This window comes from Drosophila virilis, chromosome X, assembly GCF_030788295.1.
Source record: "Drosophila virilis strain 15010-1051.87 chromosome X, Dvir_AGI_RSII-ME, whole genome shotgun sequence".
Classification (NCBI taxonomy): domain Eukaryota; kingdom Metazoa; phylum Arthropoda; class Insecta; order Diptera; family Drosophilidae; genus Drosophila; species Drosophila virilis.
Window position 1 is genome coordinate 13444310 of NC_091543.1, and position 14624 is coordinate 13458933.

Sequence of the window (14624 nt, forward strand, 5' to 3'; positions counted from 1 at the left end):
TATAGTATTTTCTCTTACTTGAAGGGCCTACCTCTGCTTTCCTCATGTCATGCCAGATATTACCTTCAAAAACCCTTCAATAAACCGAATTGTGGCATCATGTTGTGACAAAATTTCCAAGGCCTGTAACCCCGATGGGCATTAAGTGCACTTCCATTCTCGGATCTCTTCGTGATCGCAGTTCAGCTCATTAAAAGTTGGTAGTTGTTCGATCCGATGCGATGCGACTGGGATTGGATGAGGTTTGCTTTGGTATTGGACGCTGAGTTAATGTTATGAGTATTGCCGGATCGCCAAAAACAAAAACAAAAACAAAAGCAAACAAATTTATTTGTTGCTCTTAGTCAGGACAGCTGCAGCGACAACTGAGCATCAATTTTATTACCCTTATTTATGGTTATGTTATTCGGGGCTCCAATGCACTCTTCTTCTTCTCTTTGCCTGCTTCTGCTTCTTCTTCATCATCTTCTTCTTCTTCGCCTGCTTGTTGTGGCGGAATACAGACAAAAGTTTTCAGCGAATGTAATCGATATTTTTCGTTGCTGTTTTCATACCCTGTACGCACAGAAAACGGCTATATTCGTTTTGTGCAAATGTATGTAACACGCAAAAGTAGCAGAAAGTTGGTCGCAAAGTAAGGGGACGGGGGAAACAGCAGCAGCAACAGGTAAGTCCATCTGTCATTTGGTCGGGAACTATATGAGGTAAAAGTAAGGAAATTTAAACATAACCTCTCCTATATTCAAATCATCGATAACTTTCCCAATTATCATAGTTTCGATAAAAATCGTTATCGATTTGCTGTATATATGACTAGCTATAGATACGTAAAGATCGTGCAATACCCGAAAATATTTAAGAAAAGAAGCACAGTCGTGCTACAGTTGAATTTAGGGTATCTCCTAGTCAACCACACCCGACTAGAAAGGTTTTACTTAATTTTTTTTTTTGATTTCTCATTGTTTTTTTTTTGTTTGTTTTTTTTGTTCTGCTGTGGCTGACAAAAGATGTTCCGTTTCGCTGTAATGTTAAGAGACAAGAGAGAAATCCATTTACGTATAAATATATTTTACGAAGTGCGTAGTATAATCAGAAGTGGGAGGGGCAGCGGAATGGGTTGGGAAGGGGGCCTGCAGAGGTAGCATAATGCGATAGCTAAAATAACAAATTATGCTCAAGCACGCAGGATCATATTACAAGCATATTGTATGCATAGCCCGCCCCCGCCCCCGCTCCCGTCACTGCCTTAACCTTAGCTAACCAACATGCCATAATAACATAACAGCCCCCCCACCCCCCCACACTCTCACACACACAGACAAACACAAATAGCAACGCCCCTGTGCTTAAGCATGCAAGCGAGCTCTGCAATGGGCGGGGGCGTGGCAGCAGCAGCAGCAGCAGACTTTGGCATGGGAAAAGCATCATCAGGTGACTTGCGGTCGACGCCGACGGCTTCTGCTGCTGCTGCTGCTGCTGCTGGTTGAGCAGGGGTTGCGGACTGCGGGGAGTGCAGCGGCACGTGTCCGCGGCAGTCTGGCAATGTGGACCATGCGAATCGCCGCAGGCTGTGCGCCCACGTGCGCGGATAAGGCACGTTTATAAACTAGAAATAAAAAAAAAAAAAAGCTCAACTCACAGGGAGGGGAGAGTAAGTGAGAGAGAGAAATAGGGCGGGTGTCTGGTTTGTCTTGTGTTTTGACAAATTATATATGGAATGCAATTAACAGTAAATGCCAAGCAAAAACAACAGCACAATAGCCGACGCGCCCGCCCACAGCCCACGCCCCACGCCCCCCCTGGCCATACACAGAGGCAAAAAAAAACAAAAAAAAAAAAACAAAAAAACACAATCCTTTTCTTTCTGTTGTTCGCAATCCTTTTGGAGCTGTCACAACTTTGCGTAAAGCCAAAACAGAAAATGTCGCCCTTTGATTTCTGTCCACGCTTCGCACTTATTCTGTCCCTCCCTCTCTCCCTCTCTCCCTCTCTCGCTCTCTCGCTCTCTCGCACTCTGCGCCGGCTGTGACATTTATGTAAGCTGCTGCTGCTGCTGCTGCTGCTGCTGCTGGCCAACGCCTGTGGGCGTGGCGCGCGTTGACAGGCGGCATGCGATAATGCCGCATTGTTAACGTCGTCCTTTTGGACTCCTTTTTGCTGTTGTTGATTTCCTTTTGTTTTAATTGTTTACTAATGATATTTAAATTAGTGCTCTATATGACCGCAAGCGGTTTCTTTGTATTATAATTTACTCCTTTTGCTTTTTGTTTTTGTTTTCCTTTTTTCCTCTGCCCGGAAATCCCTCACATTTTGTCATCACATTTGTTTGCATCTCTCTGTGCCTGACACGCCCCACCTCCGCCTCTGCAGAAAAGGGTTTGCGCTCCTAAAAGCTTTGTTGTTCAGCTGCGCTTAGCTCATTCAGTGGGAAGGGGGCAGAGCTCTTAGCAGCGCATGTTATGCTGCTAACAGCTCGATAACAGAATGGCATGCACTACAGCGCACTACAGCTATGTTAAAGTGCGATAAATGTAGAATGGAATAGTTAGTACAGCTTCTATGACGGATGTCCAGCATTGTTTATATAAACATTTATTTTATTAAATATGTAACGATACATTTAATTTTTATACACTTAATTGAATCCCAATCTTTAACAGTGTGAACATATGTATTACATGGCATTCACTCTAGAAAGAGGAAGTCCTTGGGATTAGTTGTCCAGTTAACAGAGTGCTGCCCACTTACCTCCATAATGTGTCTTTTGCCTCATGGTTGACCCTTATCAAGCGACCTAACCTAGCCTAGACCTATCCTAGCCACGGCGGAGACTGGCAGCAAGAGTTTACAGGGTATATAAAAAAAAAATAAGATCAATAACTTACGATCGAGAAAAAGTATAATTTTTATGCAAACATAACAACTGTTACTAAGTCCTTTTGTATCGAAACTCTAAAATTTGATTACATTTGTTAATATTTTACACTTTTTCAAACATTTTTGCGTTGTGTTCTGTACGAAAATGTGAAACACACTGAAAACTTGCTCTTTATAGATTTCCCATGTAGAGCCGGATGACAGGCTCGGGCTACTAAGTTGGGCAACAGTTTGCTTAACCATATATTAGAATAGATTCATTGAGTGCTTGGTCAGGATTGTTGATAAATGCGGAGCCCAAGCCGTAAGGTCTGGTACCCAATTCCATCTGCAAGCGTGGAAAATTCGCGGAAAACAATCTATACCCTCCAGGATATTCTTTTCTGAGCTCTTAAATGTCAAGCGAAAGGAAACTGTCTCGTGGCACACTTGAAGCTCGGCTCCAGGCTGCTGCGTAATGTGTCTATGGAGTGTCAGAGACAGGGACAGGGACGGGGACGGGGGCAGCCAGTCGGATAATTATGTCGTCATTATCAAAAACACGTGGTGCAATTTAACAACATGCCACAAGAAGTGCGCCGGAGCCACACGCCACAAATTATGAATATCAAAATGTGCCCAAGATAAACGACACAGGAAAAAGGCAACATCATGGGAAGGAGGCAAAGTGCTGCTGCGGGTAGAGGGAGTGTGAGGGGGGGGGGGGGGGGGCTGGCTACTGAGAACAGAGGGAGCTGCAATGGGAATTGGAAAATTAGTTTTCCACGCATCGCCAGCAAACACAATGAAGCATCGCTGCGGCATCTGAATGGATGCCAGGGGGGAGATCGGTGGGGTTGTGTGGTAGTGTGGAGGGGGCGGGGGGATGGCACCTACACACGATAATTTATAGCAGATTGTCGCCTTTAAGCCGAGCGGGGGCGAGCGGGCGATAGGGGCGGGCCGCTCCAATAGATGCCACGTATTTTTGGATGATGGGCATTTGCATTCAATTACGGCAGCTGCGAGCCGGACAGATTTATTTTTATGCACCATGCGCCATAAAGGAAGCCCCAAAATGCGCCACAGATGAGCGGAGGCGGCACAGGGCAGCGCGGAGCGGAGCGGAAGAGTTAAAGGGGCATCTGCTAGGAGAAGGGGTAGTAGCTGGCGTTGGCTGCGCTCAATCATAATTATGTGATTTGTTTGCGACGCCAACGTGAGAGCGGGCGGTGGGTTGGCGGGGGGCGGACGACTTATTAAAGAGGTATGGTAAAAGGGTAAAAGCAAGGAGGGGAAGGGTGGGCAGAGTGGGAGTGCGGTTGTGTGGCATGTTGACGTATTGTCGCTTGTGTCGTCTCCTGGAAATTATGACATTTTGATTTGAGTTGCATTTGATGTCGCTCAGCCGGCGCCGGGCGAAGGGGGGTGGGGAGTGACGGGTTAAAAGGGTGGAGAGGGGGGGGGGGGGAATGGGTAGGTGAGCAACTAATTAAGATGGGAGCAAAGCTGAGGTCGAGCCAAAGCGCAGCTGCAGGCAATTTAAAATGACAGCCCGAATGGGCAAGGATTGAGGAAGAGCGAGAAGAGCGAGGAGGAGGAGGAGGAGGAGTAGTAGGCGTTGCAGCAGCACGCTAATTGCAATGGGCCAAATGGGCGTGGCAAAACTTAAATGTGCTGGTGTGTGTGTGCGTGTGGCAACAAGTGACATCTTTCGAAGGGGGCACAACAATTCGAAATCGATTAACATTATTAATGAATATGCGTGCGTATTAGAGGAAACGTCCACAAACCACAAAAACATGCACAGAAAAACAAAGAAAAAATCCCAAAGAAAAGAAAAAAAAAAACACACAAAGAAAAGGTTTTTCAAAACAAACCAAATTCCGAGAAGTGCCCGCTGCCAAAGATTGTCAACATGATCATCAACAAGCATGGCCAGAGGTGGGAGGAGGGGGCCAGTGCTGTAGAGGAGTAAGGGGCAAGAGGAATTGGAGGGGGCTGGCAGTGTGGATGCAATCGCAAGAGAATCTCAGGAGAATCTCTGTCCACGGCAAGCCGCAAACTAAATACCCTGAATACTTAGCCTAAGATTTTACTTGTGCTTCACTTTCAACGGATTCTTCCTATAGGAAAGATATGCTATAGTAGACCGATTTGATACGGCTCACACGAGAACCCAATAACTCGATCGCTATACGATACATGCGTCTGATGTGGCTGGGATTTAGCTCACATGTAAGCAGAAGGAAAGAACTATATATTATATAGTAGTTCGATCCGGCAAGTACTCAGCGTTTGCTGCCAATAAGCTAACAGACGGACTGACTCGATTTGGCCACAGATCAGGAATATATATATGGATATATATATAGACCTTAAGGAGCGCGTTCATGGGAGAATAATGATGCCCTCTACAAGGGTATCTAAAAAAGATACAAGTCGAGATCAGAACTTTGGGCCTTGGCCAACAACCTGTGGAATGTCCGAAACAACAACAACCACCTCTCATTGAAAGGTGAGACGAAAGAAGAGAAAAGAAAAGAAGAGCAGGGAAGGGAGGGGCAGGGAAGAGGCTGAAACAGAAACTGAAACGAGTCAAATCAAATGCAGATAGTATCAATTATATGTAAAAGATACACACGCATGCGATAGATACAGTCGACGAGATAAGCATTTAAATTATGAACAACAAAAACAAGGATCCACAAGATGAAATGTGTGCGCGTGTGTGTGTGTGTGTGTGCGTGTGTTTAATTCATTAGAAACAACAGCTGATCCGAATCAAAAAGTTCACACGAAATTTCAGGCGAAGACATTTTTAAATGTTCATCAATCGCGCCCAACTCTCGCCACGGATCAAGAATATATATATTTATATTTACATATATATATATGATTGACCAATTGGCTGATTGACTGCCTGACGGATTGAATAACATATAGACTGATTGACTTACTGATTGACTCATTAGCTGATTGACTGAGTGACTGACAGACTGACTGACTAACTGATTGACAGACTGATTAGCTTATTGACAGATTGACTGATTGACTGTTTGGATGATTGACTGGCTAATTGGCTAATTGACAGACTAATAGACTGCATGGCTGATGAACTGATTCAAGATTGGTTGATAAACTGATTGAATGACTGATTGATTACCTTATTGACTATTGCTTAATGCACTTAATATCAGACTCAGCTCTTTTGTAATCAATATGTTAATATTTATGCTGACTGACTAAGTCATTGATTGACCGACTGATACACTTACTAATTGACTGCTAGGATGATTGACCGACTGGCCGATTGACTGGCTGATTGACATAGACTGAATGACTGATAGACTGGCCGATACTGGCCGATTGACTGGCTGATTGGCTGATCGACTGGCTGATTGATTGACTGATTGACTGGCAGCAACGAGTTTATGGAAGAGCAATTCATGCTGTAAATATTTTGCGAAAAAGATTGGAACATGTTTGCTTAAAAATCCTTGCGAATATTGGCTTAAAAGAAGAACAATTAACATGTGGCATAAAATTTGGCATTATACATATGCGCAATTATATTTTTTAACATGCTCTTACGGTTCCAGTCAATGCAAACACTTAATCACAATTTTTTTCTTCATATTTTCTGTGTAATTAGCTGCGTCATACACGAGACATACAATTTTGATACACTTAATCGAATCGCAATTTTTAACAGTGTGGATATATTACACGGTAATCACTCTAGACAGGGGATGAGTCCTTGGGATTAGTTATCCAGCTGAAAGAGTGCTGCCCACTTACCTCCATAATGTGACATTTTGCCTCATGGTTGACCCCTATCAAGCGACCTAACCTAGCCTAGCCTAGACCTATCCAAGCTACGGCGGAGACTGGAAGCAAGCATTTTAGTGAGAATATAAAACGAATCGATTTACGATAAACTTACGATAAAGAAGCAGCCCAACATTTATGCGGCCATAACAAACACGTAATTCTTTTGTCTAGAATTTTTTTAAAATTTTATCAATTTTGTTGGTAAATCTTTTTTCGAGAAATGTTTTCGATGTGCTCTGTGTCGAAATGCGAAGCACACTAAAGAGTTTCTATTTATTGACTCCTCATGAAAATCTGAATGAAAGGGTTTAAGAGCTCGGGCTGCTGAGTTTAACGTTTTTTAAATTGATTAGGAGGAGATGACATTTGTTTCTGTGGGAGTGCATTTTTCTTAAGGTTTCAATTTGTTTAATTTTCAAACAAAATTCTGTTCATAAATACGCTAATTAAGTGTATATTCAAAAAAAAAAAAAAAGCAAAAAAAAAATGGATTAGCATAAATAACAATTACATATACACATGCACATACATAAATTAACATTGTGCTCTTCCTCTTCCGCTGCAATTTGAATAGCTTATGAATTAAACGAATACTATAATAAAATACAAAAGGCTTTTCGGTGTGTGCCCAGGCTAAAAGCAATAGGGGGAACAGCCGCAACTGTTCTCAGCCAAGCCACCAACCCAGCAACACTGCGGCCGGATGACTCGACTGTGTTGCCGCCTTTTTGGCTGCGCAGAGAAAAGCTTTCGGCTTATTGCTAGAACTCTTGGAATGCGCCCCTGGCCACGCCCCGCCACGCCTTGGACGGCTAGTCCTTGCAGTAGGCCGTGTGCAGGACATTCTCTGCGCCGGAGAGTATGGCACCCTCGTGCAGCGGACAGAGCTTCAGATAGGTATCGCTCGACTCGAGCGACTCGATGAGTATGTACTCGAGATAGATGCGCGGAGCGGAGAGGATGCGCCAGGTCAATGGATTGAGTATGTTCGTCTGGTACTCCCAGTAGACGCTGGCATGGCCCGGCTTCTGCAGATCCCTGCCCGGCACCAAGGCCGTATACTCAAAGCCCGGCTCAAAGTACATGGCCTTGGGCGAGAATTTCATGCGCTCGGTGGTCTTCTTCTTGTTGTGCTCCTCGTGCAGCTGTATGGAGAGCGTACCGATCTCGCCGCCATGCAGAGTGCTCTCGTCGTGACTGGAGACGCGCACCGTGATCTTGTAGTGCTGCCGGCAGAAGGGCTTCCGATCGCCCGTCATCAGATAGAAAACCGGCGGCGGATCCTGCGGCTTAAGAAGACCACGCGCCAGCTGCTCCTCGTAGTCCTCCTGGCTGTGGAAGCCCATGCGCATGCACAGACGCCCAGGCTCATCGCAGCTGCCGCACTTGACATCCTTGAAGCTCTAAAGGGAAATCGAGAAGATGAGGAGAAGGATTAGTCAGATCGGATTGACTGGAAAATGCAGCTGGCCGGGACTTACATCGAAGGAGTCACAGGTGATGCCCATGAAGGGGCACTTGCTGCCAATGCTCTCCGTGTAGTACTGCTCGCTGCGTATGTGATTGCAGCCGAGGAACTCCTGCATGGTGGAGAAGAGGCTGCCCTTGCGATTGCTCTTCATCACGTCCTGCAGCTTCTTGTCACAGCCGGGATTATCGAATCCGCCGTTCGGATAGAAGTCGACGTGGCCCACACGCTGAATGAGCCCGAGGCCGCCCTTCATCAGCGGATTCGCATCCGTGTGCAGAATGTCCACAAAGTTGGCATCGGTGCGGTCCAGACGGACAATGGGATCGGTGTCCGTGAAGAGCGGCGCCGCCGGATCCAGGCCAGAGATGCGGCCCAGCTTGAGGCCAAAGTCGTGCTGCAAATGGTGGCCGGCATAGCCGGATAGATGGGCGCCCAGCGAGTGCCCAATGATGTGCACATTGTCCAGATTGGGCAGACGCAGCTCCTCGTACAGCATGTGGATCACGTGCGCGGTTATCGCACCCACCAGCCGTATATTGGCCACCGCCTGGACGTACGGCGGACTCGCACCGCCGCCCCAATCGATCAGGATCACGGCGCACTCGCCCTCCGGACAATGGTTGAGCAGCGCCCGGCCCATCTCCAGCATCCAGGGTATTTCACCGAACTCCAGATAGCCATGGACCAGCAGATATATCTTTCCCAGCTCATTGATGCCCAGTCCCTGAACGCTGTCCGGATCATTGAGATCTATGTACTTGGCCTGATCCATGGCGCGGCGCGTGTGCAGCGTGAAGTGCGGCTCAATCTCGGAGGGCTTCTGCGGATGCACATTTATCGTTCGCGTGACCGTATTCCAGGGTCCGTTGATGGGAAAGCAGCCGTAGACGCCAAAGCATTTCACCTCGTTGATGTCTGTAAGTCAAACGAGAGAAAATGTCATGAAAACTTTGAAAAATGTTATTAACATATGCTTTCTATGTTAAGGCGCTGTTAACGACTCGCTTAGACATTTCTTCTAACAGAAATTCACCTTCTAACAGAAATTAACATTGCGCTGTTACTGATAGTTTAGGTGCTGTTGATGCTCGCTTAGGCATTTGCATTAAATTAATTGGAAATTTACAATCGAGTTAAGTTGCAATTAGAATGGTTTTTATATTTGCTTTGTTTTTTAAACCGCTGTTAAAGACTCAAGATTCAAGATGCAATCACGATCTGCATTAAAATATAGCTCAAAGAGTTCTCTAACTGTGTCAAAATCTCTTAACAGTGTGCTCTAACTAACAGTTAAGTGCTATGTTAGGGTGCTGTTATAGAATCGCAATTATTCTAATGGACATTTATGTTCAGGCAGGGTATTAAAATGGATCTCGATAAAACGTTCAAATTTTATCAATATGCCTTAACATTGCGTTCTATGCTATGTTAAGGTGATGGCTTAACAGCTCTCTTTAACATGTTCTCTAAATTAAGGCACTGTAACAGCAGCTGATTAACAGTTTGTGCTGTTAACATTTAAAAATGTCTTTAAGCAGCATTTACATTTCAAGCTTACCACTGCTAACATTTATCTGTTAAGCTAACAGTTACAGTTCCTTCACATTTAGGACCCACTGTTAACAGTTGTCTGGCTCTGTTAAGATACTGTTACAGCAACTGATTAACTTTTGTTCTGTTAGCTTTGGCATTTGGATATCTCATTGACTGTTTGCTCAAGCGCAACTTGTTTCTTATTGGATTCCTTCTTCCGCGGTCGACAGCCTTCGCCGGCTGCCCAGCGATGCGTGGCACTCGAAATCCGCCCGATCGATGACCAAATGGCCAAATGACCAAATGGCCAGCTGATGGAATGCCCGAATGTCTGTCGTCATTGTCATTGTTGAAGTTGTTGTCTTATCGCAATTGGCTTGTTGTGTTTTTTTTTTTTTTTTTTTGGTTTTTGGATATCGGAAGTTATTTTCTCGTATATATTATTAGATAGGCGTAGTCGTAACTGCAATTTGTCTGCTTTTATTTTTTTGTCTGCTGCGTCTCATATTTAATTGAAGCAACTATCCGAATCTTTGGACAGCATGTCGAATGCATTCTAAACGCTTTCCCTTTGACAGCGAGCCCAATCTTCCGCTCGAAACCAGAATTTCTGTTTACCCAAGCGACGCAGACATGGATCTTGGTCCAAAGTCTTGTCGGATCTCGTTTGCCTTTGGCCCAAGCCGAACAACTTTCAGTCCAACTAAGCGTTGAAATAGCTGGAGAGGGAATACGTCAACAGCAAAAGCAGTTGGCAATTCCTAAAAGAATTCCCTAAAACAGATATTGTCACGGTCTACTCTGGAGCGGCAGTAGTCGCCCTGCAAATACCCTGTTAATGCACTCAGAAAGTAAACTCTCCAAAGATTGTTTTTCAATATTATGATTTCTCTGCCGCTTGATTATATGAAAGTTCGAATTGGAGCAGACATCGAAGCCTATTCGATGAGAAAGAATGCAACTTAAAGTTGACCTTTGGTAACCACTTAATTAACAAATTGATTTAGCAATTAGTAAAGCATTTAACACTGTTGTTAACTTGTTAATTAAATTCCAAGTCAAGCTTCTAAATGGACTAGACACTCATTAAGTAAATATATAGGCTAAACTTGTGTACAGATCGTTTGAGTATAGAGTATATAGAAGGGATTATCAAAGATTTAGATGCATAGAAAAATCATATTAAATTTTGGCAATTATAGAACACATTTCTTGCGAAAATTCCAACTTAAATACAAAGAAATTCAAATATTTCGTTGCCTAATGCCAAATGGCTGCATTTAATGAGTTCGGGGTCGGTAGAGGGTATATATGTAAGCATATATACCTTCCGGCTGGTAAGCACTATTGAATATTCAATTCAAAGAGAAACCGAGTCTTCACCCTGTTAAGACTTATTAATATCGGACGATTACATGATATAGCAAAAATTGATTTCTTTTTTTTTTTCGAAATTATCTTTAACAAGAAGTGTATTTAATGTTCGTTGTGGCGTTCTTTTGTGTCTTTATTTCGTTGTAAAGAATTGGGCAACTCAGTTGGACTCATTGGCCAAACTAACATGAGATACCTGTCTCGCTGACCTGGTCGGATCACTTACCGCTTTTGGGCGCCGGTGGCAGATCGATCAGCGTGTTGACTGCCGCGCGGCTCGTGTGGTTGGCCAAGTAGAGCATGGTCTGCAGCATGAGGCCGCCGGTTGTGTTGGCCACATACATCTTGCTGGTTCAACTCTTCTTGTGTTGTGTTTTGGATCGCTGTTCTTGTTAATCTCGTTGTTGTTGTTGCTGTTGTTGTTGTAGTTCACCTGTTGCTGCCCTGTGGCAGACTGTCTACATTTTCGGCAGGAACTAGACTAAATCACTTGAAGGTACACAGCACGTCAGATATTTAATTCTTTTTTTTTTTCTTCTTTCTTCTTTTCAATAGATAGCTTAACTGAAGAAGCTAAGACAATTGCTGTCGTCGTTGTTGTTGTTGTTGTTGTTGTTGTTGCTTTTAATTAAATTAATCTTATCGGCGCCAAATCGCGCACCTGTCCCTCTCTCTCGCTCTCTCTCCCTCTGTCTCTCTGTCTAGCTGTCCACTCGACGACGTTCACTTAGTGTCCAAATATATGACCATTTATTAAGTACGTATGCTCAAGTTTTTGGCACGTTTCTTTTATTAACCAGCGCCGGGGATCAAAACGTTCTTGCGCTAATCGAGACTCGTTACACGTTACAGGTTACTCGTTACTCGTTATTTATTGCTGGCTACTCGCCAATATTGTCTGTTGCGTTCGACGACCGACACAGCACTGAGCCGATCAGCTGCACGCCACGCAATTTGTATGCCCAACGACTTGAGCTTCGGCCTCGGACGTCGCTGCTGCTGCTGCTGCTGCTGAGCGGGGTATAACGGCACTGAGATAAGCTCAACCCGCCCCGTTCGCCTTCTCGCGCTCAACAACCCCCCGCTAAGCGCACGCTCAGATGCAAAGTACAAAACGAGTCGTGGCAGCGACTGCGACTGCGACTGCGACGTCGCTGTTAGATGCACTTTAACAACACGATAAGCACGATGCGACGCAGCAGCCGTCGAAGATCAAAGTCGCTGCTCCGCCAAGCCGTAAGCTTTGCGCTGTCCATGAAGCAAAGCTTAAAGCTCCTTCGCCAACTCAGCGCTGTAACAGACAATATCGCGTGAGGAAGCAGCGCCCAAAAATGACAGCGACAAAGACTATTTGGAATTTGTTTACAGATAAGACCTTGCCCAGAGAGATGACTGTACAGTGGATCGCGCTTATCGCTTGCCAATCGGCCAAACACAAATAGAAACTGTGTCAAGCGCTCTGCTGGCAAGCCTCCCATTTGAGCGCGTGCGTGTGTGTGTGTGTGTGTGTGTGTGTGTGTGTGTGTGTGTGTGTTTATGTCGGGAGGGGGAGCACATTGCAGTTGCTGTCAATGCCTGCGAAGCGGGTGGCTGCCCGTTATCAGCGATCTGGTTCCGTTACGGATTCGATTCGGCAAAAACAAACAAACAATTGTCCAAAGTCCATTGGCAAAGGTGTTTACCGGCTAGCTGGCCGCTTGACTTTTCCACCAGGATCTCGATGCGCCATTGACGTCAATTGGCTCCACTGCTGCTGGAGCAGAGCGCCCAGAATAAACCAGCTCAGTTGGCTTATCATCGTTTGCTTTGCACATCATTCTTGTTGTTCTTTTTGTTTTTACATGCCCGTCTCCCTCTCTCTCTCTCTCTCTCTCTCTCTATGTCTGTCTCTCTCACCCAACGCTGGGGATATGCACACAGCTGTGCCCGCACAAGGGGCAGCGGGCAGTGGGCAGCGGGGCGCTGCACAGTGGTTAGCTTTGCCTTAAAAATAGATTTCATATATGTGAGAGTTAGTTTCTACTAAGATCTATCAGGCACAATCTTTCATAGACACTTGCATTCAGAAAAAACATATGTACGATCACTAAGATACCCTGTTAAGCCTAGAATCCCAGAATCCATTGGCATTTTGACAAAATGAATACCTCTGATATAATCTAATTTTTTGCCTTTTTAGCAATTCGATCCTTTCGTAAAAGTATCCCTTAGTCAATAATTTCTATACCCTACAATTGTAGAGTGAGCTCACGCATAAAGCTAGCCGAGTTCGATTGGACAGCCATTATTTTGATGCTTGTCGGGAATTTATCTGGCCATATATATCATATAAGAACATTAGTGCCTCGATTCCTGTTCCACCTTCTGGTGCATTCCATTTGCTTATATTGATTACAGGGTATTGAATTCGTTTCCGCTTTATGTATTACTTATGGATCGGCGTGCTGATATGTGAATGTTTACTTCTGTAAATATAATGCGTTTGTTTTTATTGCATTTCAGAAAATTTGTTTTTTCCAGAAACTCATCGATAATCGTTGCCGTAGAGGGACAGAAGGGCGTTGACGTCCGGACATTTTTCTGCGTATGACATTTGCGCACAATTTTGTTTACGATCTCAAAGTGCATTATTGAACAACGTAACCGGAGCAGCCCCAGAGGAACCTGGGGGCGATATGCCAACCTAGTAACAAATGAGATAAGTAATAAATTCCACTTGATCGACAGAAACGTGCCTCCAAAGTGCTGTAGGTCGAAAAATAGTCTAGCGATTGCTCCGATCAACCTGTAAACAGTAAAAGGTTAAGCTTATAATATAAGGATTTTTGGGCACCTGTCCGCACAATATACATGATATTTCAATAATAACCATTTGAAAGGTAAATCAAATTCTATTTTTGCCCACGATTAAATCTTTGCGTTAATTGTTTTTCTCAAAGTTAACAGCTACTTTAACATGCTGTTAAACACTGGATAAAATTCAGCTTGCAATTGAGACTTTCTGAACAGTCTGGCAACTCTTTCGCTAATTTCTACACAAAAAAAACGATTTGCAGAAATTGAGCAAAGGATTGAAAGCAGTTTGAATTATTTTGAACAAAACAAAAAACTGAGCTTCATATCGTACAGCCTTAAGGGGTATTTGGAAATGTACAAACTGGCTAAACTAACAGATATTTTGATACCAAAACACAAGGGTCCACCTACAAAAATCAGTTTCCTGCTCAATTTTGATAGAAATTAAATATATATCATCTATGCATATATGCTTAAGGTTATCGAAAACACGTCGATATACGATAATATATATATATCTAATATTTGGATTTGTTACATCACTTTTTTCTCAAAATCTACATTTTCACCCAAATCGACAATAAAGCAAGTGTTATATCACGTTTTTTCTCAAAATTTTAAATTATACCCAAATCGACTAAGTAAGCAAGGGGCAAAAATTAGTATACCCATTTTACCCATTAATGGGTTCGGGGCTTAAAACATCTTGAGGTTCATTTAGGTTGACTTTTTGAAACTTATTTTTGTCCATATAATCACA

The 14624-nt window shown here is 44.0% G+C and overlaps 1 protein-coding gene and 1 long non-coding RNA gene across 2 annotated transcripts; both read right to left on the reverse strand.

The window, feature by feature from the left end:
• Positions 1 to 2576: 2576 nt before the first annotated feature.
• Positions 2577 to 3043, reverse strand: LOC116652084 (uncharacterized). The gene is made up of 3 exons (XR_004305083.2): positions 2886 to 3043; positions 2749 to 2831; positions 2577 to 2690 (listed from the first exon to the last, which is right to left on the reverse strand). It is a non-coding gene; the product is annotated as an uncharacterized lncRNA (long non-coding RNA).
• Positions 3044 to 6393: 3350 nt separating this feature from the next.
• LOC6636177 (pancreatic triacylglycerol lipase) lies at positions 6394 to 12000 on the reverse strand. The gene is made up of 5 exons (XM_002059527.4): positions 11295 to 12000; positions 8172 to 9076; positions 6803 to 8093; positions 6658 to 6746; positions 6394 to 6597 (listed from the first exon to the last, which is right to left on the reverse strand). The coding sequence occupies exons 1-3, from the start codon at positions 11410 to 11412 to the stop codon at positions 7503 to 7505; spliced, it is 1614 nt and encodes a 537-aa protein (XP_002059563.1). The 5' UTR covers positions 11413 to 12000; the 3' UTR covers positions 6394 to 6597; positions 6658 to 6746; positions 6803 to 7502.
• Positions 12001 to 14624: the final 2624 nt, after the last annotated feature.

Coding starts and splice junctions, on each gene's coding strand:
- LOC6636177 (XM_002059527.4), bottom strand. CDS start 11,412: ATGTATGTGGCCAACACAACCGGCGGCCTCATGCTGCAGACCATGCTC. Junction 9,077..11,294: donor GCCACCGGCGCCCAAAAGCG/GTAAGTGATCCG, acceptor TTTGACTTACAG/ACATCAACGAGGTGAAATGC. Junction 8,094..8,171: donor TCACCTGTGACTCCTTCGAT/GTAAGTCCCGGC, acceptor ATTTCCCTTTAG/AGCTTCAAGGATGTCAAGTG.